Below are 23,463 nucleotides of genomic sequence, written 5' to 3'. Positions count from 1 at the left end.
TAGCAGCTTACCCTAATGGGCCAGGAGCCAAAGTTTGCCAACCCCTGAAATATAGGGTCGGCCTATGAAAGGGTCATACAGTTTTTGCTATTTTTACCTATCCATCTTGGGGGGTCGGCTTATAAACCAACGGGCTAATGAACGAGTATATACGGTAAGTACTATATGTTTAATACGAATTGTGTTACAGATTGGGGCTTCTCAGCATTTTCAGGCATCATTCCTGCTTTACCAAATGAAGATCAAGCTCATTCCCCTTAAGTCCTCCACCTCCATCAACTGAGGCCTCATTGGCTCCTTCCCTGACAATCAATAACCTCCTCATTCCTCTTCCCCCTGACCTAACCCCATCTCCTCCCCTGCAATCAGAGCTCTCTCTCCTCACTTTAATGATGAACTAGGGGGGTCAGTCTCTGTGTTGGACTCCAGTACGCTGCTGCCACCTGCCACCCTATTTATCTTTATTGTGTTCTTGGGGAAGTTGTAACAATCACTTGACATTTGATCAACATACTGTACGCAAGCTGTTCTGTTAGCCTACAAGAACCCATCAGAGCATTTGGTTTATTTTGAGACTGATTCGAAGAATTTATAAACTTAGGCAGAGTTACCTTTTCCCAGGGTCAACAGCAATACTTGTGGGATGACCTATGTCCTTTAAAAGGACTCGGGAATTGTTTCCATTCATGTCAGTTGCTTCAATAGTTGCTTTCTGGTGGTTGGCCCAAAGAATATCTTGATTTATCCAGTTGATGGCAAACCCTGCAACACCTTTTTCAACATAGCGTAGTCTCTGTAAACAGAAATTAAAAACATTAAAAAAAACCAACCCAAATTACCATCCGGAAGTCGTCACCAAACAAACTAGTGACCTGCAAACACATTGAGGCTTCCATTTAAATCCACTGGCTGGCCTCTTTTTAATGGCACCACAGAGACTGGATTTCCTTGCTTGCTCTTTAATCACCTTGATTTGTGCTGCATTTCTCTCCTCCTGTCACCTACATCTTTAAGCACAAACCATTGAGTTAAGTCATGCTAAGCAAGGATGAGCTGTTCTCAAATGAAAATCAGGCAGGGGTATCCCAAAGTTGCCCAGATTTTCCTTTTACCTAAATTTATCTTGTATTTCCTAAGCTATAAAATATCCATTCACACACTGGAAAAAGCCCTAATCCTTCAAGTTCATACATGCAGGATAAGTCAATGAGGCTGCATGTAGACACAGGAGTTCACCTGTGAGGTGTTCATTGTAGTCCACTGCAGAACTGGCAGCATCTTGGGGTCTGGAAGTGCTGAAGTTCCTTTGTCTTTGCCACAGAACCTTAGTCAGATATAGAGCACAGCTATTTCTGAGCAAGAGAGGTAATGCTGAAAGGAGTGTTCATGTAACCTTAGGTCTCAATTAGTAGTTTCAAGAAAAATGTCAGGGGAGTTACGTACATTCTCTTCATACTAGCCGTGCCAGCTTGGGTTTCTGAAAAAGTCTATTTGAGAAAATCCCACAATTCCAGTGATATATTTAAAGCTGATAGAAATTAGTACTGTCTGTGAGAACAACAAACCTAGATTTGTCTGCATTTCCTCCCCATAGCCTTTATTCTATCACCATCCCCTCACCTTATTAAAGAGATCACGTGTATTGTGAATGCCAGTGGGGTAGCCCACTGAACACAGACCTCCCTGTTGCTGCCAAGGCTAGTGTGCCAGGGACGCACACTTCAATGCTACAATTGCAAATCTGTAAGCAGAAATTGCACCACTGTATCTGAAGAGTAGCCCCTCACATCAGATTTGTTATTATACATGGTTTCTTGGAGAATCCCATGGCAATTACCAGCTTACCTCTTGTTTTGTGCCGTTCAGGTACACTCGTTGCAGAAGCCCTTTTTCAGAGTCCACCCAATACATTTTCTCTTCTTTGTAATGAAAATCTATGAGCACTGATATGCCAGCATTGGCAACTAGCCGTTCGTGATTGGTCCCCTCTCCGTCAATTCTAAAGATGGCATTTCCATGGCTAAAAATTAGGAATGGTGCAGGATCTGGGGGGGAAGGGGAGGAAGAAATGTGGTCATACATCGGTATTTTTCTTTCATGACACTAAATTCTTTTCAGCACTATGCCCGTCACAGAGTTGGGAGGAACTTATAATACTCATACCTCACAATGTTCTGCATTCAAAGGGTCACCACCCATTTTAGTCCCAGGGTTATCTATGTTTCACACAAATGTGATGCCCCCTCACTTTTTATTGTTGAAAATCAACAGAATAAAAAATTACAGACTCATGAAACAGAGAACACAGAAAGAGTTATTTACACTGAAAGATGGAATCCCACAGCATTTTAAGTTTCCTGGATGAATACTATTTTTGGTGACCCTCATTTTGGGTCTCAGTCAAACTGTGTGGGGCCATCTTTGAGCTTTAGCAGGTGAGAGGTACGATGTTACTAAATGGAAAATCAAAATAAAGCAATTACTGAGTAAAGCCAAGATTTTCAAGAATTGACACGCCTACGTGTCTACTATAGCATCCCTCTCAGGGCCCAGAAATCTGAAGACTTCATACAAATGATTCAATGCTCTAGTCTGGATATTTGATCAATATGGAGCTCTTTAATAACACAGACAACAGCAACTCTCTTGATAAACCTGATAGGGCAGCATAGAACAAGCTTTAGGAACACAGGAATTCCTATGTTCCTGCTGGCTGCGGGCTCCCCCTGAGCTGTTATTCAGGGATTTCTGGTTTCCCCTTGAGGCTCTGCCACCAGTTGCCTTGGGGTGGGAGTGGGATCTGGCTGCCTCCTACCAGCAGCTGGGGGATGCTCTAGCTGGGCTCCTGGCCCATTGGTATGCTGGTGATGGGGGCTCCCCATCTCCTGAGCCTAGAGAGAGATGGCTATAGCACTGACTAGCCCTGAGTGGCTGCATCTGTATGGTTAGTATCCTCCTAGATCGCTCTCTCTTTGGTTAGAGCAGTCCGAGCCCTAACCACAGAGAGAGAACCAGGGAGTCCTTTCAGATCTCCACACTGGGGGATGAAGGTCCTGGTGCGGAGTAGCAGAGACTGGCCAGGTCTGAGCATAGGTAGCTCATGGGCACCAGGAAAGAGCTGCACATACAGACTCGTGCAGCCACTAGTTATTACCATTAATTCCCAGACACAATCCACATTAAGATGAAGTTAGGGTTGAGAGCACATTACTAACTTAGTGCTGCAAGTATCCTAAACTCAGGGAATCCAGAACTGAGGTTAAAGGTAAGGAATGGAAATGCACAGTTAGGGCACCCAAACAACCTTAACTCTTCCCTGTAGTGACATCATGCAATAGCCATATGACTTTGATTTGTACATTAGTGTGTCTGTGGCACCAATTTACATTAAACCAATTTATGGTTGTCATAACTATAAAGGGAAGGGTAACAGCTCTCCTGTGTACAGTACTATAAAATCCCTCCTGGCCAGAGACTCCAAAATCCTTTTACTTGTAAAGGGTTAAGAAGCTCAGGTAACCTGGCTGACACCTGACCCAAAGGACCAATAAGGGGACAAGATACTTTCAAATCTTGGTGGGGGGGAAGGCTTTTGTTTGTGCTCTTTGTTTTGGAGGTTGTTCGCTCTTGGGACTGAGAGGGACCAGACATCAATCCAGGCTCTCCAAATCTTTCTGAACAAGTCTCTCATATTTACAACTTGTAAGTAAACAGCCAGGCAAGGCGTGTTAGTTTTTATCTTTGTTTTCTCAACTTGTAAATGTACCTTTTTGCTAGAGTGTTTATCTCTGTTTGCTGTACTTTGAACCTAAGGCTAGAGGGGGGTCCTCTGGGCTCTTTAAGTTTGATTACCCCGTAAAGTTATTTTCCATCCTGATTTTACAGAGATGATTTTTACCTTTTTCTTTAATTAAAAGCCTTCTTTTTAAGAACTTGATTGATTTTTCCTTGTTTTTAGATCCAAGGGGGTTGGATCTGTATTCACCAGGGAATTGGTGAAGAGTCTCTCAAGGCTACCCAGGGAAGGGAATTAGCTTTGGGAGTGGTGGCAGCGGACCAGATCTAAACTGGTAGTTAAGCTTAGAAGTTTTCATGCAGGCCCCCACATTTATATCCTAAAGTTCAAAGTGGGGAAGCAGCCTTGACAATGGTCTTGTTAGATTTATTTTACCCTCATGATTCCCCCTGTAGGGCAGAGTTAAGGTTGTTTGGGTGCCCTAACTGTGCATTTCCATACCTCAACGTGTTTGTGGATTTCTTTTTCAGAGATGAGGGCTCTTAGCAGAGAGGCTGTCTACCCTGATAGAAAAGTATCACCATGCATTCCCAACAGCACAGCCCTAGAGGCTCTAGCCAGAGTCAGAAGGGATGAGAGATATGATAACCCCCTGACCGTGACCAAACAGGGTCAGTTTGGCATGTGCAGCATTGCAAGCAGTACACGTTTCTTTTCACTCAGGTAGTACAAGCAACTGCTTATTGACTGATATGCTGGTGAGAGAAGGAGCTTCACTCTGCCAGTCATAATTCAGCCTTTCATTTTTTTAAAAATGTCTTGCATATCAGGCTGCTGCCTAATAATTAATTTGCCACCAAACCACATTTGGAGGGGAAAGCAATAAACATTTTAAAGGTAGTTTGTGTGCGTATGTTTAAAAGGTGTCTGAAACTGGTCAGAGCACATGAAGAGGGGGAAGATGCATGCGAAATCTATTAATAAAGTTATCCTGAAATCTGTAACATGGGATTCACCCCCATATATATATTACAGCTATAATAGTCATCCATTCACCTCTTCGGTTTAGTTTCCAATACTGAAGGGGAAATTTTAAATCCCTCAAACCCACACCCTACCACCAGTTTTCACTGACATACTTTTAACATTCACAAGGATGAATAAGTACATCAGTTTCAATAATAAGTTTCATAAACTTTTTAAAAAATTCTTTTTAATATTAGGCATAAGCTTTGGTTCTAAACTCAGTTGTCATCATTGAACTTGAATGTATAAACTTGAACTAGATGTCCTCAAGATGCATAACACTTGCAAGGTGAAGGTAGACAAATAAAACTCTGTGCCTTATCCACCTCCCATCAAGATAATGGGACTCCTTACCCCTCAAGATTCTGAGTTGGATTCTGCTTTCAAATAGCAGGTTAGGCAGCAGTTTTTGACTGGAACGCAATATTTGGTTTATTGTTGTTCATGAGGAAGTTGACCAGCACACTGATTTGTATCATAGGCTGTTTTGTACTTGGAGTTTTCAAGGTATTACCCAATTATAACAGCTGCTTCTAGGATGTTAGTGACTCTCTTTTTCTGCTGTTTGCACTGCGCAAATCCATGTGAGACTATTTCAACTATGTAGACTTGGTTTACGTAAATGGTAAATGAATGTTGAACTGCAGCAAGGTTGATTTGTCTCAGGAACCTGACAGCTGTACTGCTTGCATTTTTGCCAATTACTCCACTGACCAAGAGTTTACATATATTTTGTTTTTGTCCTCTCCAGTCAGTGAATTTCTCACAACAGTAGTTTAATTGAGGGCTCTAACTGGAGGGGAATTGAACACATTGAGGAATTTTGTTTTGTTTGGGTTCCCTGTTGTTGTTGTTGTTGTTATTTAATGTTTATACTACGTTATCATCCAGAGACACCAATCAAGTTTGGAGCATCATTGTATCAGGTGCTGTACAAACAGACAGAAAGAGACAGTCTCTGCCCCCAAAGTGTTTACAATCTATAAAACATGAAGGAATTTTGTTTGATGGGTTTCCTACTGAATAATTTATATCCAGAGATGGAGATATGAGCTGCAAGGCTTCTGCCCCATGTTGACAACCCCTGAAATGAAAAGCCACCTCTCCTTTGACTGTCCACATATCATATCTGATACAGATTGTTTATATCTGATATAAAAGATACAGGACTAGGGCTGGATACTCGTATTATTCTTACAAAGAAGCACAGAAAATTACCCAAACAACAGCTCCAGAAGCCCTTTTGGAATAGTGTTTTAAACATTGAAACTATCCCTTATAAAAATGATGATGTTCTCTGGTATCATTTTCAATTTAATGTGGGACTGTTCTCCGAAAAGCATCTGTGCACAAATGGCATTGTTAGGCTACATTATTTTCCTCTTCTTGGTGTAAACTATGTACATTTGATCTGGACAAGTAAATATAAGATAAAAATGCTTCTTTTAAACTGTCTGTGCTGCTTGTAGCCTTGTGACCTCAGCCTGGGATCCAAAAGTCAAGCTTGTTTCTTTCTGGCTCACACTTCATCAGCAGTGTGAGGAAGATGCTAAAGCTAGAAAAGAGCTAACAATTCTGTTGTTGATTTGTGAGCCAGACCCAATCCAGTTCAGTCTTCCTTAGCTATACTGGCACTGGGAAGTTACCAGGAGTAAAATGTATTCAAACTTGATTTGGTCACAAGTGCTCAGATACTACAGTATTGGACATGAGAGAAGTTATTATTAATCATGCTTATTAAGGCAGTGCCTAGCGCTCAACCAAGACTGGGATCCCATTGAACTAGGACTCTACAAACAAAAGAGTAGACAGTTCCTGCCCCAAAGAGCTTACATTCTAAATAGACAAGACAGACAGAGTATAAGGGAAAGGGGTAGAACATACAGACAGTGAACAATGTGATGGCAGCAAATGTCATGTTAGTGCCATGATTTTGGGGAGGGAAGGATAATATTAGGAGGGTTAGTTAGGAGAGGGATGGGTGAATGGATGGATGCTATGACTCTGCACAGAGACAGGGAGCTGGTCTGTTAAGTAAGAAGGACTCATTTTTACATGCTCATTTTTCTTACCACACCCACACTTTATGTTTTGTGTGTGAACTCTCACACTAACACCAGAGCAGGGGCCCATTCCATTAAGCTCACTTTCCACTTTAATTTTATGTTAGCTGTGGCAGTTGTTTAATCAGCACATGACTTTTTCCCACTCCTTGTCCAGTAGCTGAGTTATGTCAAGTCAGTGCTGGGAGCAGACTAGCCTGGAATGTTTTCACATTGTGAACTGATGCTATACTGATAGATAAAATGATAAAGTTCCTTTCAGCCATTTAAAAATATTATCTTACCATCAGCATAACAGGACCACTTGTCATTATCCAGAGTGTAGCCAGGCAAACAGGAGCACAGATAGGACCCTGGAACATTGACACAGGTTTGGCCACAGGTACCTAGACCACCTTCAAGGCATTCATCAATATCTGAAATACAAGTACATACAGGAGAATTCAGCAAGCAAAACAGAACAAAATACTAAAAGAAAGCATGTATATGACTCAGCTAGTCTATACTATAACATGTTAACTACAGATTTTTAATCTCCCATTATTAAAAGAGTAGGATGACTATATGGTATCATTAGCAATGGGTCTGTGGCTTTGTCAGTCAAGCTTATGGTAAGTATAAGTGAGGTGGGAGACTGTGGGTGTTGTGCTGAGAGAGTTGTGTTGATTTGTGTGTGGATTGTGTTGTGCTGGGAGTGCATGGAGGCGAATGAAGGGTGTGTAGTGCAGAGAGGGCATGTGTGTATTTGGGGTTATTGTGTGTACCGGTTGTGTTGTTGTGAGTGGGTTGTGTTGTGCTGAAATTGTTGAAATGCAAACTAGCCGTAGAGTAAGGGCAGTGATTGGTTGTTACCTCTGCTATCACAATGGTCTAGAGGACTCTTGGCATGGCATAGATACATGCCTCTCTCTAGCTGTACGCTGCACAGGTGTAATTCGTAATCAAAATGGCTGAGAACTTCAAAATTGGACAGTAACAGGCCATGAAACCTGGTGATATTTTGAACAAAAAGAACTCTAACCCATACTTGCAGCTATTTTCATTCTGCACACTGACTCAGACATTTTAGGCTTCAGAGTGACCACACAGAATGACATTCCATTAATCATATTATATAGCTTCTTTGTTACTACAAGGGGTTTGTTCAGTGATTTATTTGTAAGGGACAAGTCAGGGAAATCCCCCTTCTATCTAATGACTATCCATTGTAACTAACAACTCTCCATTCTAAACTAATGTTCAGTAGCTTCACAGGCAAAAAGGAATGTATTTGTCCCCTGCTCTTGTTTGTTTCTGAGGTTGACATTATAATTTGCTAAATGAATTTTGACACACTACCTCGGTCTGCAGCTGCCTAACTGCTCACTGCCAGTTCTCCCCCCACAACCTCCCCTTCTGCAGTAGGCATCGTAAAACATGCCTGAATGTCAAGGCATTCCCATTTCAAACTGCATCTACTACATTTGGGATTCAGCTGAGTCTTGCATAGAAAAATCAGACCCTTTGAGTTCTGAGAGCAACAAGCCCAAACCAAACACCAGTCCAGTGCAACCAGTGAATCAGTTAGAAACGCTGACTTCTAACTGACAGATTAGTCTAGAGCCTTCAGGAATCAACAAAATGCTTGATGTATTTATGCTGTATTATCGAGACTTGACGCAACAGCTACAAGAGTGAAGGACTTTTGGAAAATAAGGTCATTCCTGAAGAGCAGGTTTTATTTGGGGGTATATATGGGAAAAGGAATTAAACACTTAGGGACCACTCCTGTGAGGAGCACATCCACAGAATACAGAGAGTCCTCAGTTCCGACTGAAATCAAATGCAGCTGATGGCAACACTCAGTAGGTGTTCAGCGCTTAGAACCATCAGGGTCTTATGTATTTGTTAGCGTACATCAGAGGAAGCTAACTGGTACAGACATATAAGGTGCTCTTAATTAATGACTTTTACCCTGCATAAAATCCATTTTTCTGTCCATTATGAAGGGAGAAAAAAGCATATCAAAGGCTTATTTTGGCAATTTATCAACACGGTAAGTACAAGAATGTACACAAACAGAAAATGCAGCAAGAGAGCATTTGAAAAGGGTTGCAATTGATTGCAAGACAAAAAGGACACTGATTCCTGAACACATCTTTTCCTAAAAAGTCAGGAATACAGTTCAGAGAATTATAGTCACTGCATAGGTTGCTGAGAATTTTCCTTCTATATTCCTGACCTAGACTTTGCAACAACCAAACAAGAGAAAACCTGGAGAACCCACCCCAAATTTTAATTTTAGCCCAGTGCAAACTGAAAGAGGGCTTTGGGAATTCACTGAAGGCTGTGTGAATACTCCTGCAGTTCAAATATGATCAAGAAAACTCCTAGTCATGCATCGCAGTATACCTGTAGAGAGACTTGATTTAAGGTGCTTTCAATAATCAGGGACACAGCTATTGCACTTCCTCTCCAGATAGCTCAAGAAACTGACCTTGATCCTTGCACCATAACAAAGGTTCAAGTTTTTCAGAAACTCAGCTGTTCTTGAATAATTTCTCCAATTAATTAGGTGGAGCAAACCCAGCATTAAATCTATCTTTTTTTTAATTGCAAATAAACTGCCTCGCTTACGTGGAAGTGATCCAATACAGGCAATCTTACTTCCATTTTTATTGGCTTCTACATTCCCCTTCCTCAGTAATTCCATTTCAGCCACTAGAGAGTGTAATCTCTGCCCCAATGTCTTCAAGCACAAAGGCACCAACAGCAGATACCGTAGAGGCAGCAACTTTCAGTGCTTCAGATATATATGAATCAGAACCATCAGTATAAGGTAACTATGTCAGGAGGTGCTCCAATCCTTTTCTTAGCTGCTGGGCTGTGAAAGAAAAGCTGCTCCTCAGTGGGTAAAATAAATCAGGTTTACATTTTGAAATGTGGCTTCCCTTGGGACGTGCACTATTGTGTATGCACAAATCATTTTTGTGCACAGGTTTCTCACACTATCACTTTAGCGCAAAAACAACAGACTTTACAAATACAAACCCCCTCTGTGTGTGCAAACTAAGCACCGACTTCGTGAAACTGGACTTTGCATTTGTAAGTTCTAGAATTTATGCGAATAAGGGATAACGCATCAAAAAGGGTGATTACAAGTGTTTGTACGCAGAAGTGAAGGCTGAATTGAAACTTTTGAAAACATAGCCCAGATCTAAACTCATTTCCCCTTGCTCTCTTCAAACTCTCTTCCCTCAATCTCTGCTTCACACCTTCTATCATGCCATCCTGCCCCCATGCTTTGAACTGCCTCCCACTTCTCTTGTGACAAGCAACTTCCCTTTCTCCTTAAAAAAACTCCTGGCATAGAGCTCCAACATCTGCCCCTATTGTTTATTAAACTGTTATTCGGTGTATTATATTTCCCTAAGTTAGACAGCATGAGCCGTACAGCAGTATGTACATGACAAATAATAATAACTGGACATAAAGCCCATCCCAAAAGTTCTGTAGCTGCCCAGTATAGAGAAAAACAAGAAATGCCTTCTACCATGTACAAGCCTTTTACTCAAATATACAGTGAAACACACAGCAGTATGTTGTTCAGAGCGGATTGCCAACATGTTTAGCTGGCTACACAGAGGAACTCTGCAACATAAAACAAAAGAGAACCATAAAATTGTACTTCCTCCTGCTCTTTACCAATACAAAATCTAGTGACAGAATCAGTGGCATCATTTTTTTTATTTTGAATTCATGAAATCTGCCCATCAGTCACTGGACAAATTTACATATATTTTATGCATAATATTATGCTGGACGACATTAGCCCTAAAGATAATCCAGCTATCACCATAAGCACTTAGGGAAAAGTCTGAAAAACAGATGAGCAACATACTCTGCCCTGTAGGTGAATGGACTCTCACTTTGTCAGACCAATGGGAGAACTGAATTCCAAAGCCAGGGACACTCTACTAAGTAAGCCCTGGCATTCAGATCTAGGAACTATGAGTCAAAGTGCCCCATCTTATTTCATTCTCAATATGTTGCACACTGAAGGAAAATAAACAGCAAATTTTGATCCAGCTTCTGAGCAGTGTTTGAAATGTGCTTAGCACAGCTCTAGAAGGCATGGGGCACACGTGGTTTTTTATACCACTTTTATGATCCCCCTGGATTCTGAGGCCTGTTAACTCCCTAGCGTAGTTACAGTCACTTAAAGACTGCTCTAATTTACACCCAGATGCCCAAATATGCTGTTCTGGCAACTGGAGATAGCTGGAGCAAAGATTCACCCTGGTTATGCCACTCATCCCTCAGACAGGACCCCTCTGCTAGGGGCTGGATGGAAGAGGCACAGAACTGCTACTTTGGCTCTATGCCATCTTTATACAATGGAAGTACTGCTGTTTTGTTCCTTAAGTTCCCAACTGCAAAATGGGAATAATAACTTTCCTAGACCCTGGGTTTGTTGTGAGGATAAGTTCATTACTGTTTGCGAGGTGCTCACATGCTACAGTAGTGGGGACTTCATAAGTCTCTAGCTAGACAGCTACTTCCTCAGAAAGCTTAGTAATAATTATTATATATCAAGCCCCTCTCCTCAATTTCTTCTAAACGTTTTCTTTTGAAACATCCGGTTATATAATTGATTTTGATAGTAGTCTTTTGAGACAGATTCCTACCATGCTGTCCTTTTGTATATCATTTATTTCATCCTTTGCAAAGAAAGCCTTCCTTTCCTTCTTCCTAAACCTCTACATGAAGGTTATTAGCCTACCACATTGAACTCTGCAAAATGCTACAGTGAATGTCCCCTAAACGTCAGTGTTAGGCCAGGTCAAGCAGATTCATTGTCCCTTCATGGCGTACATGCATTGAAATAAGTTAGACAAAAGAGCAACCTCAACAAAAGTTTCCTTCCAACATGTTGCTAAGCAGATTCTTAGGATAGTTATAGCTATTAGGAAGCTGCATATAGGATGCTTGGGACTAAACCCTGCAGCCCTTTGTCAGTCAAAACACTCATCACTGTCAGTGAGAGTTTCAAATGAATAAAGGCTGCAGGATTTGGGCCTTTAATTTGAGTGCCAGCAGTATTGCCATTTGGGAGGATCAAATTATAGAATCATAGAAAGGTCGGGCTGGAAGGGATCTCGAGAAGTCATCAAGTCCAGCCCTGCTGTGCTGAGTCAGGACCAAATAGACCATCCCTGACAGGTGTTTGTCCAACCTGTTCTTAAAAACCTCCAGTGATGGGGATTCCATAAACTCCCTTAGAAACCTATTCCAGAGCTTAACTACCTACCCTTGTGGTTAGAAAGTTTTTCCTAATATCTGACCTAAACTTCCCTTGCTGCAGATTAAGTCCATTACTACTTGTCCTACCTTCAGCGGACATGGGGAACAATTACTGTCCTTTTTACATACTTGAAGACTGTTAACAGGTCCACCTCAGTCTTTTCTCAGGACTAAACAGGCCTTTTTAACCTTTCCTCATAGACCAGATTTCCTAAATCTATTATAATTTCTCAGAGGGGTAGTCATGTTAGTCTGTATCAGCAAAAAGAACGAGGAGTACTTGTGGCACCTTAGAGACTAACAAATTTATTTGAGCATAAGCTTTCGTGGGCTAAAACCCACTTCATCGGATGCATGCAGTGGAAAATACAGTAGGAAGATATATATATATATACACACAGAGGACATGAAAAATGGGTGTTGCCATACTAGCTATAATAAGAGTAATCAATTAAGGTGGGCTATTATCAGCAGGAGAAAAAAACTTTTGTAGTGATAATCAGGATGGCCCATTTCCAACAGTTGACAAGAAGGTGTGAGTAACAGTAGGGGGGGGGAAATTAGCATGGGGAAATAGGTTTTACTTTGTGTAATGCAAGCCTAATTTAATGGTGTCCAGTTTGCAAATTAATTCCAATTCTGCAATTTCTCGTTGGAGTCTGTTTTTGAAGATTTTTTGTTGGAGTATTGCAACTTTGAGGTTTGTAATTGAGTGACCAGGGAGGTTGAAGTGTTCTCCAACTGGTTTTTGAATGTTATAATTCTTGATGTCTGATTTGTGTCCATTTATTCTTTTGAGTAGAGACTGTCCGGTTTGGCCAATGTACATAGAGGGGCATTGCTGGCACATGATGGCATATATCACATTGGTAGACGTGCAGGTGAACGAGCCTCTGATAGTGTGGCTGATGTGATTAGGTCCTATGATGGTGTCCCCTGAATAGATATGTGGACAGAGTTGGCAACAGGCTTTGTTGCAAGGATAGATTCCTGGGTTAGGGTTTTTGTTGTGTGGTTGCTGGTGAGTATTTGCTTCAGGTTGGGGGGCTGTCTGTAAACGAGGACTGGCCTGTCTCCCAAGATCTGTGAGAGTGAGGGATCGTCCTTCAGGATAGGTTGTAGATCCTTGATGATGCGCTGGAGAGGTTTTAGTTGGGGGCTGAAGATGACGGCTAGTGGCATTCTGTTACTTTCTTTGTTGGGCCTGTCCTGTAGTAGGTGACTTCTGGCTCTGTCAATCTGTTTCTTCACTTCGGCAGGTGGGTATTGTAGTTGTAAGAATGCTTGATAAAGTGTTTGTCTCTGTCTGAGGGGTTTGGAGCAAATGCGATTGTATCTTAGAGCTTGGCTGTAGACAATGGATCGTGTGGTGTGGTCTGGATGAAAGCTGGAGGCATATAGGTAAGTATAATGGTCAGCAGGTTTCCAGTATAGGGTGGTGTTTATGTGACCATCACTTATTAGCACTGTAGTGCCCAGGAAGTGGATCTCTTGTGTGGACTGGTCCGGGCTGAGGTTGATGGTGGGATGATAATTGTTGAAATCATGGTGGGATTCCTCAAGGGCTTCTTTTCCATGGGTCCAGATGATGAAGATGTCATCAGTGTACTGCAAGTGGAGTAGGGGTGTTAGGGGATGAGAGCTGAGGAAGCGTTGTTCTAAGTCAGCCATAAAAAGGTTGGCATACTGTGGGGCCACGTGGGTACCCATAGCAGTGCTGCTGACTTGGAGGTATACAAATGTGAAATAGTTGTGGGTGAGGACAAAGTCACAAAGTTCAGCCACCAGGTTTGCCGTGACATTATTGGGGATACTGTTCCTGACGGCTTGTAGTCCATCTTTGTGTGGAAATGTTGGTGTAGAGGGCTTCTACAGCCATTTTGGCCAAGATGGTGTTTTCTGTTGCGCTCCTCTGGACTCTTTCCAATTTATTCACATCTTTCCTAAAGTGTGCACCCCGAATCAGACACAGTATTCCAACTGACGCCTCATCAATACTGAGAAAAGTGGGACAATTACTTCCCTTGTCTTACATATGACACATCCCAGAATGATATTTTCTTTTTTCACAACCGCATCACGTTGTTGATTCATATTCCATTTGAGCTCCACCATAATCACCAGATCCCATTCAGCAGTGCTACCACAGAGCCAGTTTTCCCAGTCTTGTAGTTGTGCATTTGATTTTTCCTTCCTAAGTGAAGTACTTTTCACTTGTTGTGATTTAATTACCTGTCTCTATTTAAAACAGCAGTGTAAGCAGAGTCAGGATGAGCTCTACCCTGACATCTGGTGGTGAATTATGGCGAGTGTGGAAAAGAACTCCAGGGGCTGATCTTGTTTGCATAGGCACACCCACTCGCCTGGCATGAAACACAGCAACTGAAAGTGGTTACTTTGGCTGGTGTGGGATCCCCAGTTTCTCTATTATTGGGGCAGGAAGAATAAAGTTTTGTTACCCTGATTCTGTGAATCAAGGCCAGTGGAACTGTTGTATGACAGAAGGACTAAGTGAGTCCTTCACCATTACCTAAGTAGCACTTGCTTGACAAGGGGCATGGGTTACAAAACCCAGTGAATTGAGAGAGGATGGGGACAGGTATTTGTACCTGATGGTATGGGCCCCCTCTGAGGGTTTGAAACACCAATTGCAGCGCCTCCTCTCTCCGCTGTTGAATGTCAGAGCTAACTTTGATTCCCTTAGGAGTCTAGTTACAGGCTGCTGAGCTAAATTCACTTTGGGCCAATGGTGCACCAGCACTGGGGCTCCCCTACTATACTATGAGCTGAAATTGCTAAGAGCTGAAATCACAAAAGAGCTGATGTTATTAAGAGCTGAAATCACTGAGTGCTGTGTTAACTAGTGGGGGAGCCTGAAGCTATATTGCTCAGCAGCTGGCGGAGCAATTTGTGGGGACGACTGGAGGAGCAGCGAGCGGCGTGGAGCCTTGCGGGGCCGGTTGGAGTGGCCTAAGGAACGGCGAGCGGAGCTGTTTGCGGGGACGGCTGGAACGGCTCACAGGTCGGTGAACGGAGCGAAGCGAAGTGGAGCGGAGCAGCTTGTAGAGCGGAGCAGTTCGTGGGATGGCAGGAAAGTGGACTGGCTCGTGGTAAAGGCTGCGGCGGAACCCCCACGGAGAAACAGACGGCTGGCCAGCCTCGGATCACGAAAGATGCCCCTTAACACCCTGCGTGTCCCCCCCGTTTACTCTGGAGCTGCACTGACCAGGGACAGAGACTTTGGGGGTTGTTGGACTTTTGGGACTTTGGGTGGTTGCTGGACCCAAGAGACTTTGGGGGTGTTGAACTTTGGGGACTCTGGGTGATTTTTGGGTTGCTGGATTCAAGAACCAAAGGGAAAGGACACAGCCCAATTTGCTGGGGTGGGTTTTGCTATGGTTTGTGTTATGAATCCTGGTTGTGGTGTTTTTCCAATTTTATGCTGAGGTCGTTTTACCTCATGTTATTAAACATTTTCTGCTACACTCAGACTCCGTGCTTGCGAGAGGGGAAGTATTGCCTCTTAGAGGTACCCAGGGGGGTGGTATGTAATTGTCCCAGGTCACTGGGTGGGGGCTCGAGCCGGTTTTGCATTGTGTTATTGAAACGGAACCCCTAGATACAGAACCCGGCCCTTGTTGCTGCCAACTAGATGGGCAGAAGGGTTACAGCAGCAACGAGGGATACATTAGCTCAGATGGGTTTATTGTGCCACTCTGTGCCACACAGGGATCAAGAATATGGCAACTGTCCTGCATTACCAAGCTCTACTCAGCTGGGCCCCACAAGAGGGGTGAATAAAGGTGGGCAAGAGGGGTGGATAAAGGCTGCATGCAACGCATTTTCAATTGCCCAAGGTTGATGATCCAAGCAGCAGCTCCTATTTGTTCTGCTGAAACCTTTCCTTTCCTGAGTGAAGTAAATCACCCTACAAGTAGCCAGCAGCCAGTCATAGCTTTTCTGAGGCTGTGCCGCCTATTGCCATGAAAAATGTTTGCCTGTTTGTTGGCAAAGAAGGAGTAATCCGTGTATACTAAAGGAGAATGAGGGTTTGAGGGGGGCTCACCCTGCAATCTCATATTGCCTGCAGCCCTGAGATTGGCTAAAGAGTTGATGCAGAGAGAATAAAAGGAGAGAAAGCGTTTCAAAGAGGAATGTTTACAAGCTAAGCTACAGTGAATTTCAATATTATTTTCCATCAAATATACAGAGCAAAGACAAGCCTTTAGTCATTAAACATAATGTTATTTGACATTAAATAAAATGCCACACTACTACAATGTAAAAACAAGCTTTGTATGAGTCTGAGAATACACAGCAAAAAGCTGATTTAAAATACTTGTTGAGTAATCAAATATCTATTCCAAAACCCTCTGAATCATGCAGTAATTTGTCTTATCAGAGTAACCACTTAACTGGACACTTTCAGTCTAGAGGTTTAAGAGCCAAACTACATCATATACCAGACATAGCAAATTAAGTACCAGTGAAAAGCACCTGTGAGCAACAGATAAGAGAACAACCAAAAAAAATTGGTACTAATGTGCCCTCCCAGAAACCAGTGTTTCTATCAGACATGACCAGCTGACATGTATACCATATAATTGATGACTCATCCCAGCACTATGAATGGAACTTATCGTCTTGTTCTTCAAGGAATCGACTTTTGGTGGTGTATTCTCTCACAGGAGCACTAGAGGGGGGTGGGGAGTATAGGTGAGTGTCACTCTCATTAGTATTAATGAGAGCAATTCTTGTAACTCCCATCTGCAGGGACTGGATCATTTGAGGGACTGCTAATGGGCTACAGGACCATTTAGCTCTAGCAAAGAAAGGATAATAAGAACCAACGGCTGGAAGGTGAAGCCAGACAAATTAAAATTAGAAATTAGGCACAATTTTTTAACAGAGAGCGTGATTAACCACTGGAAAAAGCTATCATGGGAAGTGGTGGATTCTTCATCTGCTGATGCCTTCATATCCAGATTGAATGCCTTTCTGGAAGATGTAATTTAGTCAAACACAAGTTGTTAGGCTCAAAACAGGGGTAACTGGGTGGAATGTAATGGCCTGTGTTATATAGGAGGCCAGACTAGATGATCTACTGGTACCTCCTGGCCTTAAACTCGATGAATCTAAGAAATAGTTCCTCCAGGTAAGGGCACACTGGCTGGTCAGGGTGAGGGAATTTACACTTCCCTCTGTTTTATTTGTTTTGCGGACAGACAGGGAATTTCAGAATTTATGGCTGTCAATCTGGCACCTTTCATCGCCACCAAAATTCACATGAAAAAGAAAATCCCCCTGATGAGTGAACAAGCACCTTAACTGAAAGCATGCTATAGTTAAAGAATAATTGTTGAACATAAAATCAGAGGCATATTAGTAACCCACTTCTGCTATCAGAGAACGTTTATTACAATGGCAAAGATGAGGTGCCAGTAGTACACAGGGGTACTACTGAATGTATTGGGTCTCTGTGTATGTTCTCAGCGTATTGCAGTAAAACAGACGATAGCCCAATACTAAATATGGTCGCTCCTCTCTGTGCAAAATTTAAGAAGTAAAAAGGTTATTTCTTAAACTCTGGGAGAAACTGATCCTAAAACTGCCCACCAGGTGCAACATACATATTCTCCTTCACCTGCACTATTTGTGCCAAAGGGAAGTGCAGCTGACATCCTGCCGGAGCTGCTTTATGTATCCCAGCAACAACTAATGAGAACTTTTCCCTGTGAAAGAAATCGGCTTAGTGAACACAAAGGCTGTCTGCAGTGCTCTGACAGGCAGCTCTAAATAGAAGAATGAGGTGCTGCTCTGTAGTCAAAGACTTCTTTATGCAGAGAATGCCTTGAGAATCGGTGAAAACGATGAATCATGTCATCGCGATGCTGGCAGTGCTCAATGCCCTTACATACAAATATTCCAGTTTATTGAGAGTCCTGAGAAATGCTCTGCTCAGAGAAGGTGAAGCATTAGCATGCTTGGCAGGGATGCAGAGAAGCAGTGTGTGTGTGTGAAGGCTGTGAGTCAGTCTGCCTTCATTTACTTACAAATGCGACCTCACGGAAGTTTGGCTCCTGTGGAGTTCCACCGGAGATTAATTCAGCCCATTATATCTAGTCACCACCACAATTTTATCAACAAGCAAAAACATAAAATTCATTTGAAGGATGAAGAAAATCCCAGTGGTGACCTCTTAGGCTAAAACTGTACTGTTTCAAGGCCTAAGGAGAGCAAGAAATGAAAAAAGAAATGGCACTACTATAAAGTAGCAACAGAAACTGGCATGCCAATCTGAGACTGTAACACCGACCTCTTGAGTCTTAGGCTGGTGGAATCGAAGGAGCAGGTGTCAAAATCAATTCTGATGAGCTAATTAAGCAAAACAAACAAGTGTGCTGCTTGTCCATCTGTAAAAGACTATGGGCCAGATTCTCAGTTCTACCTGGGTTACTGTGTGCCATTCAGACTCGCAGAGAAATCTCCAGTGGAAGGGAGACTCCCCACTGGCATAAAGCTGCACAAGTTGCCCTCCACTCAGCATGGGGGGAGAAGACACTGGCAAAGCAGAGGAGGTTATTTGGTTAGGGGAAAGAAACAGGCAACTTGCCGATCCTCCCCAGCTCCATTGGGAACCTTATTGGTATAAGTCACGGCAGCCCTAGATTCTCTAATTCATGCTGGAGTCTGCCAATCCAGAATCAGGGAGCCATAATAAGCTCCCTAATGTTCACCCCCCTACACATGAGCTCAGATGCAGTGGAGGATCAAGGCTAATATTTCTACTGGGCATTGGTAAAAAGACCCCAAGAGTCAACTTCTTAACCTTCCTCTGACATGTGGACCCTTGACCAGCTTCTCTTGACAGATACACCACATGTCCAAGGCTATTCCAAATATATGCAATAACACAGTGAGCTGTGATAAGCTTGATAGTTCTGCTAACTTTACATCTAGACTGCATCTACTACAGCACCCACAGCAATAAAGTACTTGTGGCCAATCTAAGAGACATGAGCAATACCCTGGTGATTCTTGCCCCAATGAGCTTATATCTTTTCCATTAAAGCACCTAGCACACTTACAGGAATCCTGATTTTGCTATAATAATAATTGCAAACATGTATATCACCTGTCCATTGCTCCCAGAAGGAAGGATGGTCCAGTGGTAGGGTGCTAGCCTGGAACCAGGGAGACCCAGGTTTAATGCATTTACACTACATGCATATATTATATTGCTCTGCAATAGACTATTTGTGTGACCATAGACAAGTCACTAAGTCTCCATGTGCCTCAGGCCCCCATCTGTAAAACTGGGATATAACAGCACTGCCCTACCTCACAGGAGTGTTGTGAGGATAAATATATTAAAGATCAGGAGATTCTGATATACTATGATAACAGGAGCCATGTAAGTATGAAACAGAGATTATCGATCCTTGGACTTTTTCAGTGGAGTAGGGCCAAGGAAGTGGTCTTTGGATCTGAAAGCAGAGTGAATTTAAGCTTTGGTTTGGGTATGAAACTGAATCAGATTTTGGGCTGAGTGTCAATGGTGCAAAATCTCTCAAGCTGCTCTTAAGGGCTATCAACTGAAAATGGCAGAAATCTCACAGAGAGAAACTGTACTCATTAAACTTTTTCAATCTTGGACCCAAATCTCAAGAGCATGGCCATGTCTGGGCCAGAACTGACAAACAGGCTATTTTCAATTTGGGGATGGATCAGGAAAATAAACTGTAAGGGCGAGTTAGTATCCAGAGAGTCAGATACGCAGTCCTTACAGGTGTTCTGAATCAAACATCCAATTTTGATGCATCTCTACTAGAGCTATGCAAATAATCAATTTTTTGGATCACTGGCTGAACTGAAAAATTTAAAAAAATCATTTCAGGGCAACATGAAATGAAATTTTTTCAAATGTTTTGACCAGCCAAAAAAGTTTTTAAAAAAATTGTTTGGCGTCAAACAAAAAACATTTCATACAACCCAAAATGCAGGTTTATTTTTGAGGGTTTATTTTTTAAAATAAAATTGAACTACCATTCTAAAACAAAAAAGTTATTCTGAATCGAAATACTTAATTTCAAAAACACTGAAACTAATTGTGTCAATTTTTAAAAAAAAAATTTTTTGACCAAAACAATTTGGCAAATTCAGCAAGAATTCACTAAATGTTTCAGTCAACCCGAATCTGCATTTTTCTTCAAAAAAAATTGTCTGAAAAATTTCACCCAATAATCATTACTTCCCTTATTTCTCTGTTACTGAACGCATTGTTAATTTTATTATTATTATTATTATTAGCTTGCCTTTTTCCAAGGTAAATCTCATTGTTATTTTTGCCCCTTTTTTTGAAAGAGCTCAGCATTTTCTGAAAATCAGGCCTTTTTAAAAGTGTGTCAAGCTTGACATCTAAAATCTGAGGCACCCAAAATCACTGTCCACTTCTGAAAATCTTAACATAAAACTGGACACAACACTAATGCCTGCTACTCCTCACCAAACAAAATACTGATAAGGAAAGCTAAGATAGCTTCATTCTATCAGCCTGACTTACCTGTCCCTAGTAAAACACCATCCAAAGTTCCTTTAGACAAGAAATGTTATCCTTGAAGTCAATGCAAGTTGAGAGCACTTGGCACCTTCCAGGAGAAGGCCCCATGAGAGATATGATATTAGTTTCCAATATTTCCTGTATCAGAGGGGTAGCCGTGTTAGTCTGGATCCGTAAAAAGCGACAAAGTGTTAGTCTGGATCCGTAAAAAGCGACAAAGTGTCCTGTGGCACCTTATAGACTAACAGAAGTATTGGAGCATAAGCTTTCGTGGGTGAATACCCACTGCGTCTGACGAAGTGGGTATTCACCCATGAAAGCTTATGCTCCAATACTTCTGTTAGTCTATAAGGTGCCACAGGACACTTTGTCAATATTTCCTGGTTACTTCTTGTTCATACCTCAATTTTCAACGATGCTCCAAATTTTAATCCATAAAGATGGTATTTATTCATATAAAGCCTCATCCAATGCCCACTGAAGTCAGTGGGAGTCTTTCAGTTGACTTCACTGAGCTTTGGATAAGACCCCTGTGGAAAATATCTTCTGTTGAGTATTTTCAAGATTCCCATCAAATGTCCTATCATGCATTATGAAGGTGAAATGTTTAACTAGCATGGCTGGCAGAAGGTTACTAAACATAAGCAAACAACTGTAGTAGTATATGTACTGCAGCTCTTTCAAAAATATGAGTGATGCAGGTAAATGATCGTCTACTGTGCTGGGAAGTAAAGCTCCTCTAGAAACCTGACACTGGGTATGCATTCTGACTGTGGTACAAAGGAGAACAACGCCTGTATAGCTGAAACTGCTTTTCCTGTACAGGTGAAAGTTTACATGTATTCACTAAGATCTAGGAGAGAGAGAGATGAGTTACCAACTGGTAACTAAAGCCCCAGTCCTGCAATCTGACTAGGTGCTTCCCTACCCACGAGGGTTCAGGGCCTAAAATCATTAATTTTTTGTAAATAGTGATATAATTTTATAATTACAGAATAAAGTATATAACATCCTCTTCCTCCCCTACAGTTCAGAAGATTTGGTCCAGGGACCGAATAAGCCCTTGTTTTGGTCTCCCTGGTTTTTTATTGCTTGTTCCCAATAATCTATGGAGTTCTGGGTTCTGTGGCCCCTCCCTCACTTGAGGGGGCAGGGCCATTCATTGATTTGGTGGATTCAAATAAACTGCCTTACAAAGCTATTTTAAAATATTTAGGGCCAGATTATGATAACTTTACAATAAGTAGCACCTTGATCTTTGAACATCCCTTGAAATCAACGAAACAATTCAAGGAGTAAAGTACTACAGTGTGAATAAGGATATCCCAAGCTAGCCCCGAATCATAGTAATAAAATTTAACAACAAATCTAGAAAAGCCTGTGTTCTTTCTGATAAAGAGAGAGCTGTTGCAAAAAGCACTAATTATAGAGTTGTTGCCTTCTCATTTTGGTGAAGGCCTTTATGGCTGATGTGATGCTGATACGTTAACAGGAAAAAAGACAATGTCAGTAGCACTGATTAATAACCAGTATATTTGTTATGACCTACAGATGACAAAGATGTTTGTCGAGTCCTATCTAGCATTGTCATTGTTCACAGTTTGCCAGTATGAGTCATGAGACCCACTCTCCACATTTGTCTCCTCAGTTGCCTTCAGCATCCGCCCTCAGCTTCCTGGCACATGTTTGCACAGCACCTTTTATTTGCTAATCAGATTCGTGTAATTATTGCAGGGACTCAAACATTAACAGTTCTACAGTCACACAACTGAAATCTTGTGTCAGAAGAAAATAAAGAGAGGGATTTAAAAGATCAAAAGCCATTCCACATAAGTGTTGTTGTTCACTGCTATGCACTGTGCCAAATTCTGCCCTCAATAACACCCATGCAACCCCAATAGGCTATAACTGAGGGCAGAGTCCAGCCCATTTCATTTCAATTTCCATATACTCTGAACAGCAACATGTTACTTGACATCATACAACACCCGTGATCACATAATCTACTCGTAGGCTTAGCTATTGCAAAAAATACATACTTCTACCAGGTTACTTTATAGCTACAGATTGTATGACTATTTCCTCAGTGTCTTGCTGAGCTACTCGCCAGCTGCTCTGGTGGTTGAGGTGTTTAAAAAAGAAATCTCTCCAAGTACAATATGAAAAATAGAATGGAGTGTCTCTCATTCTCTACAGAAAAGAAGAGGAGATAGCAAAGCATTTCTCACTTTTCTGGAGATTAATAAATATAAAGTAAAGGTGCAACTGAGTCAACTGCAAGAAAAAGAAGAAAGAATGCATCTTTATAGACTTTTAAACTTCAATGGCCAACGTCTGCTCTAAATTATACCCAGGAAACATCCTTCAGTTCAATAGGGTTATTCTCGTGTAAGTGAGAACACAATAAGGCCCATACAATGTGTTTACGCGTCATACTGAACTCCCAAAGGAGTGCTGAAATGCACCTCAGTCTCTGAAAAGCCTTCAGGTAAGTTTATTATTTGTATACCTTGTACTGGTATGCCTTGCTCCTTTTCTCTTAACAGTAAGACATTTAGCATGAATGCTTTTGTGTTCTGTTTACAAGTTGCCATTTCTTGGCAGAACATACCAAGAGGCACCTGTTATTAAATCACTGGAATCTTGTCAAGAACTGAGTCAGAGCTTCTGACGCACTAGAAAACCAAGGAAAGGGGTTAGCTTCTAATATTTGGGTTCCCTCCTTGAAAACTTCCAGAATTTTTCCTCCCTCCCTTGCCATATAGCCCAATACAGCACTGGCTCTGCCTTTCCAC

At 41.9% G+C, this 23,463-nt stretch overlaps 1 protein-coding gene across 1 annotated transcript in view; it reads right to left on the bottom strand.

Annotated features, from left to right (window-relative positions):
* EGF (epidermal growth factor) overlaps nt 1-23,463 on the bottom strand; it is a 100,628-nt gene that overhangs the window by 76,139 nt on the left and 1,026 nt on the right. The window contains exons 2-4 of the mRNA XM_029913511.1: nt 7,110-7,241; nt 1,846-2,045; nt 612-793 (exon numbers count right to left, since the gene is read on the bottom strand). Coding sequence (XP_029769371.1) covers nt 612-793; nt 1,846-2,045; nt 7,110-7,241 — 514 coding nt within the window. The remainder of the gene's footprint in view (nt 1-611; nt 794-1,845; nt 2,046-7,109; nt 7,242-23,463) is intronic.

This window comes from Terrapene carolina, unplaced genomic scaffold (assembly GCF_002925995.2).
Source record: "Terrapene carolina triunguis isolate 2854851 unplaced genomic scaffold, T_m_triunguis-2.0 Scaffold706, whole genome shotgun sequence".
NCBI classification, from domain to species: Eukaryota; Metazoa; Chordata; order Testudines; family Emydidae; genus Terrapene; species Terrapene triunguis.
The sequence above is the reverse complement of the archived record's forward strand: the minus strand, read 5'-3'. Positions and strand labels throughout refer to the sequence as shown.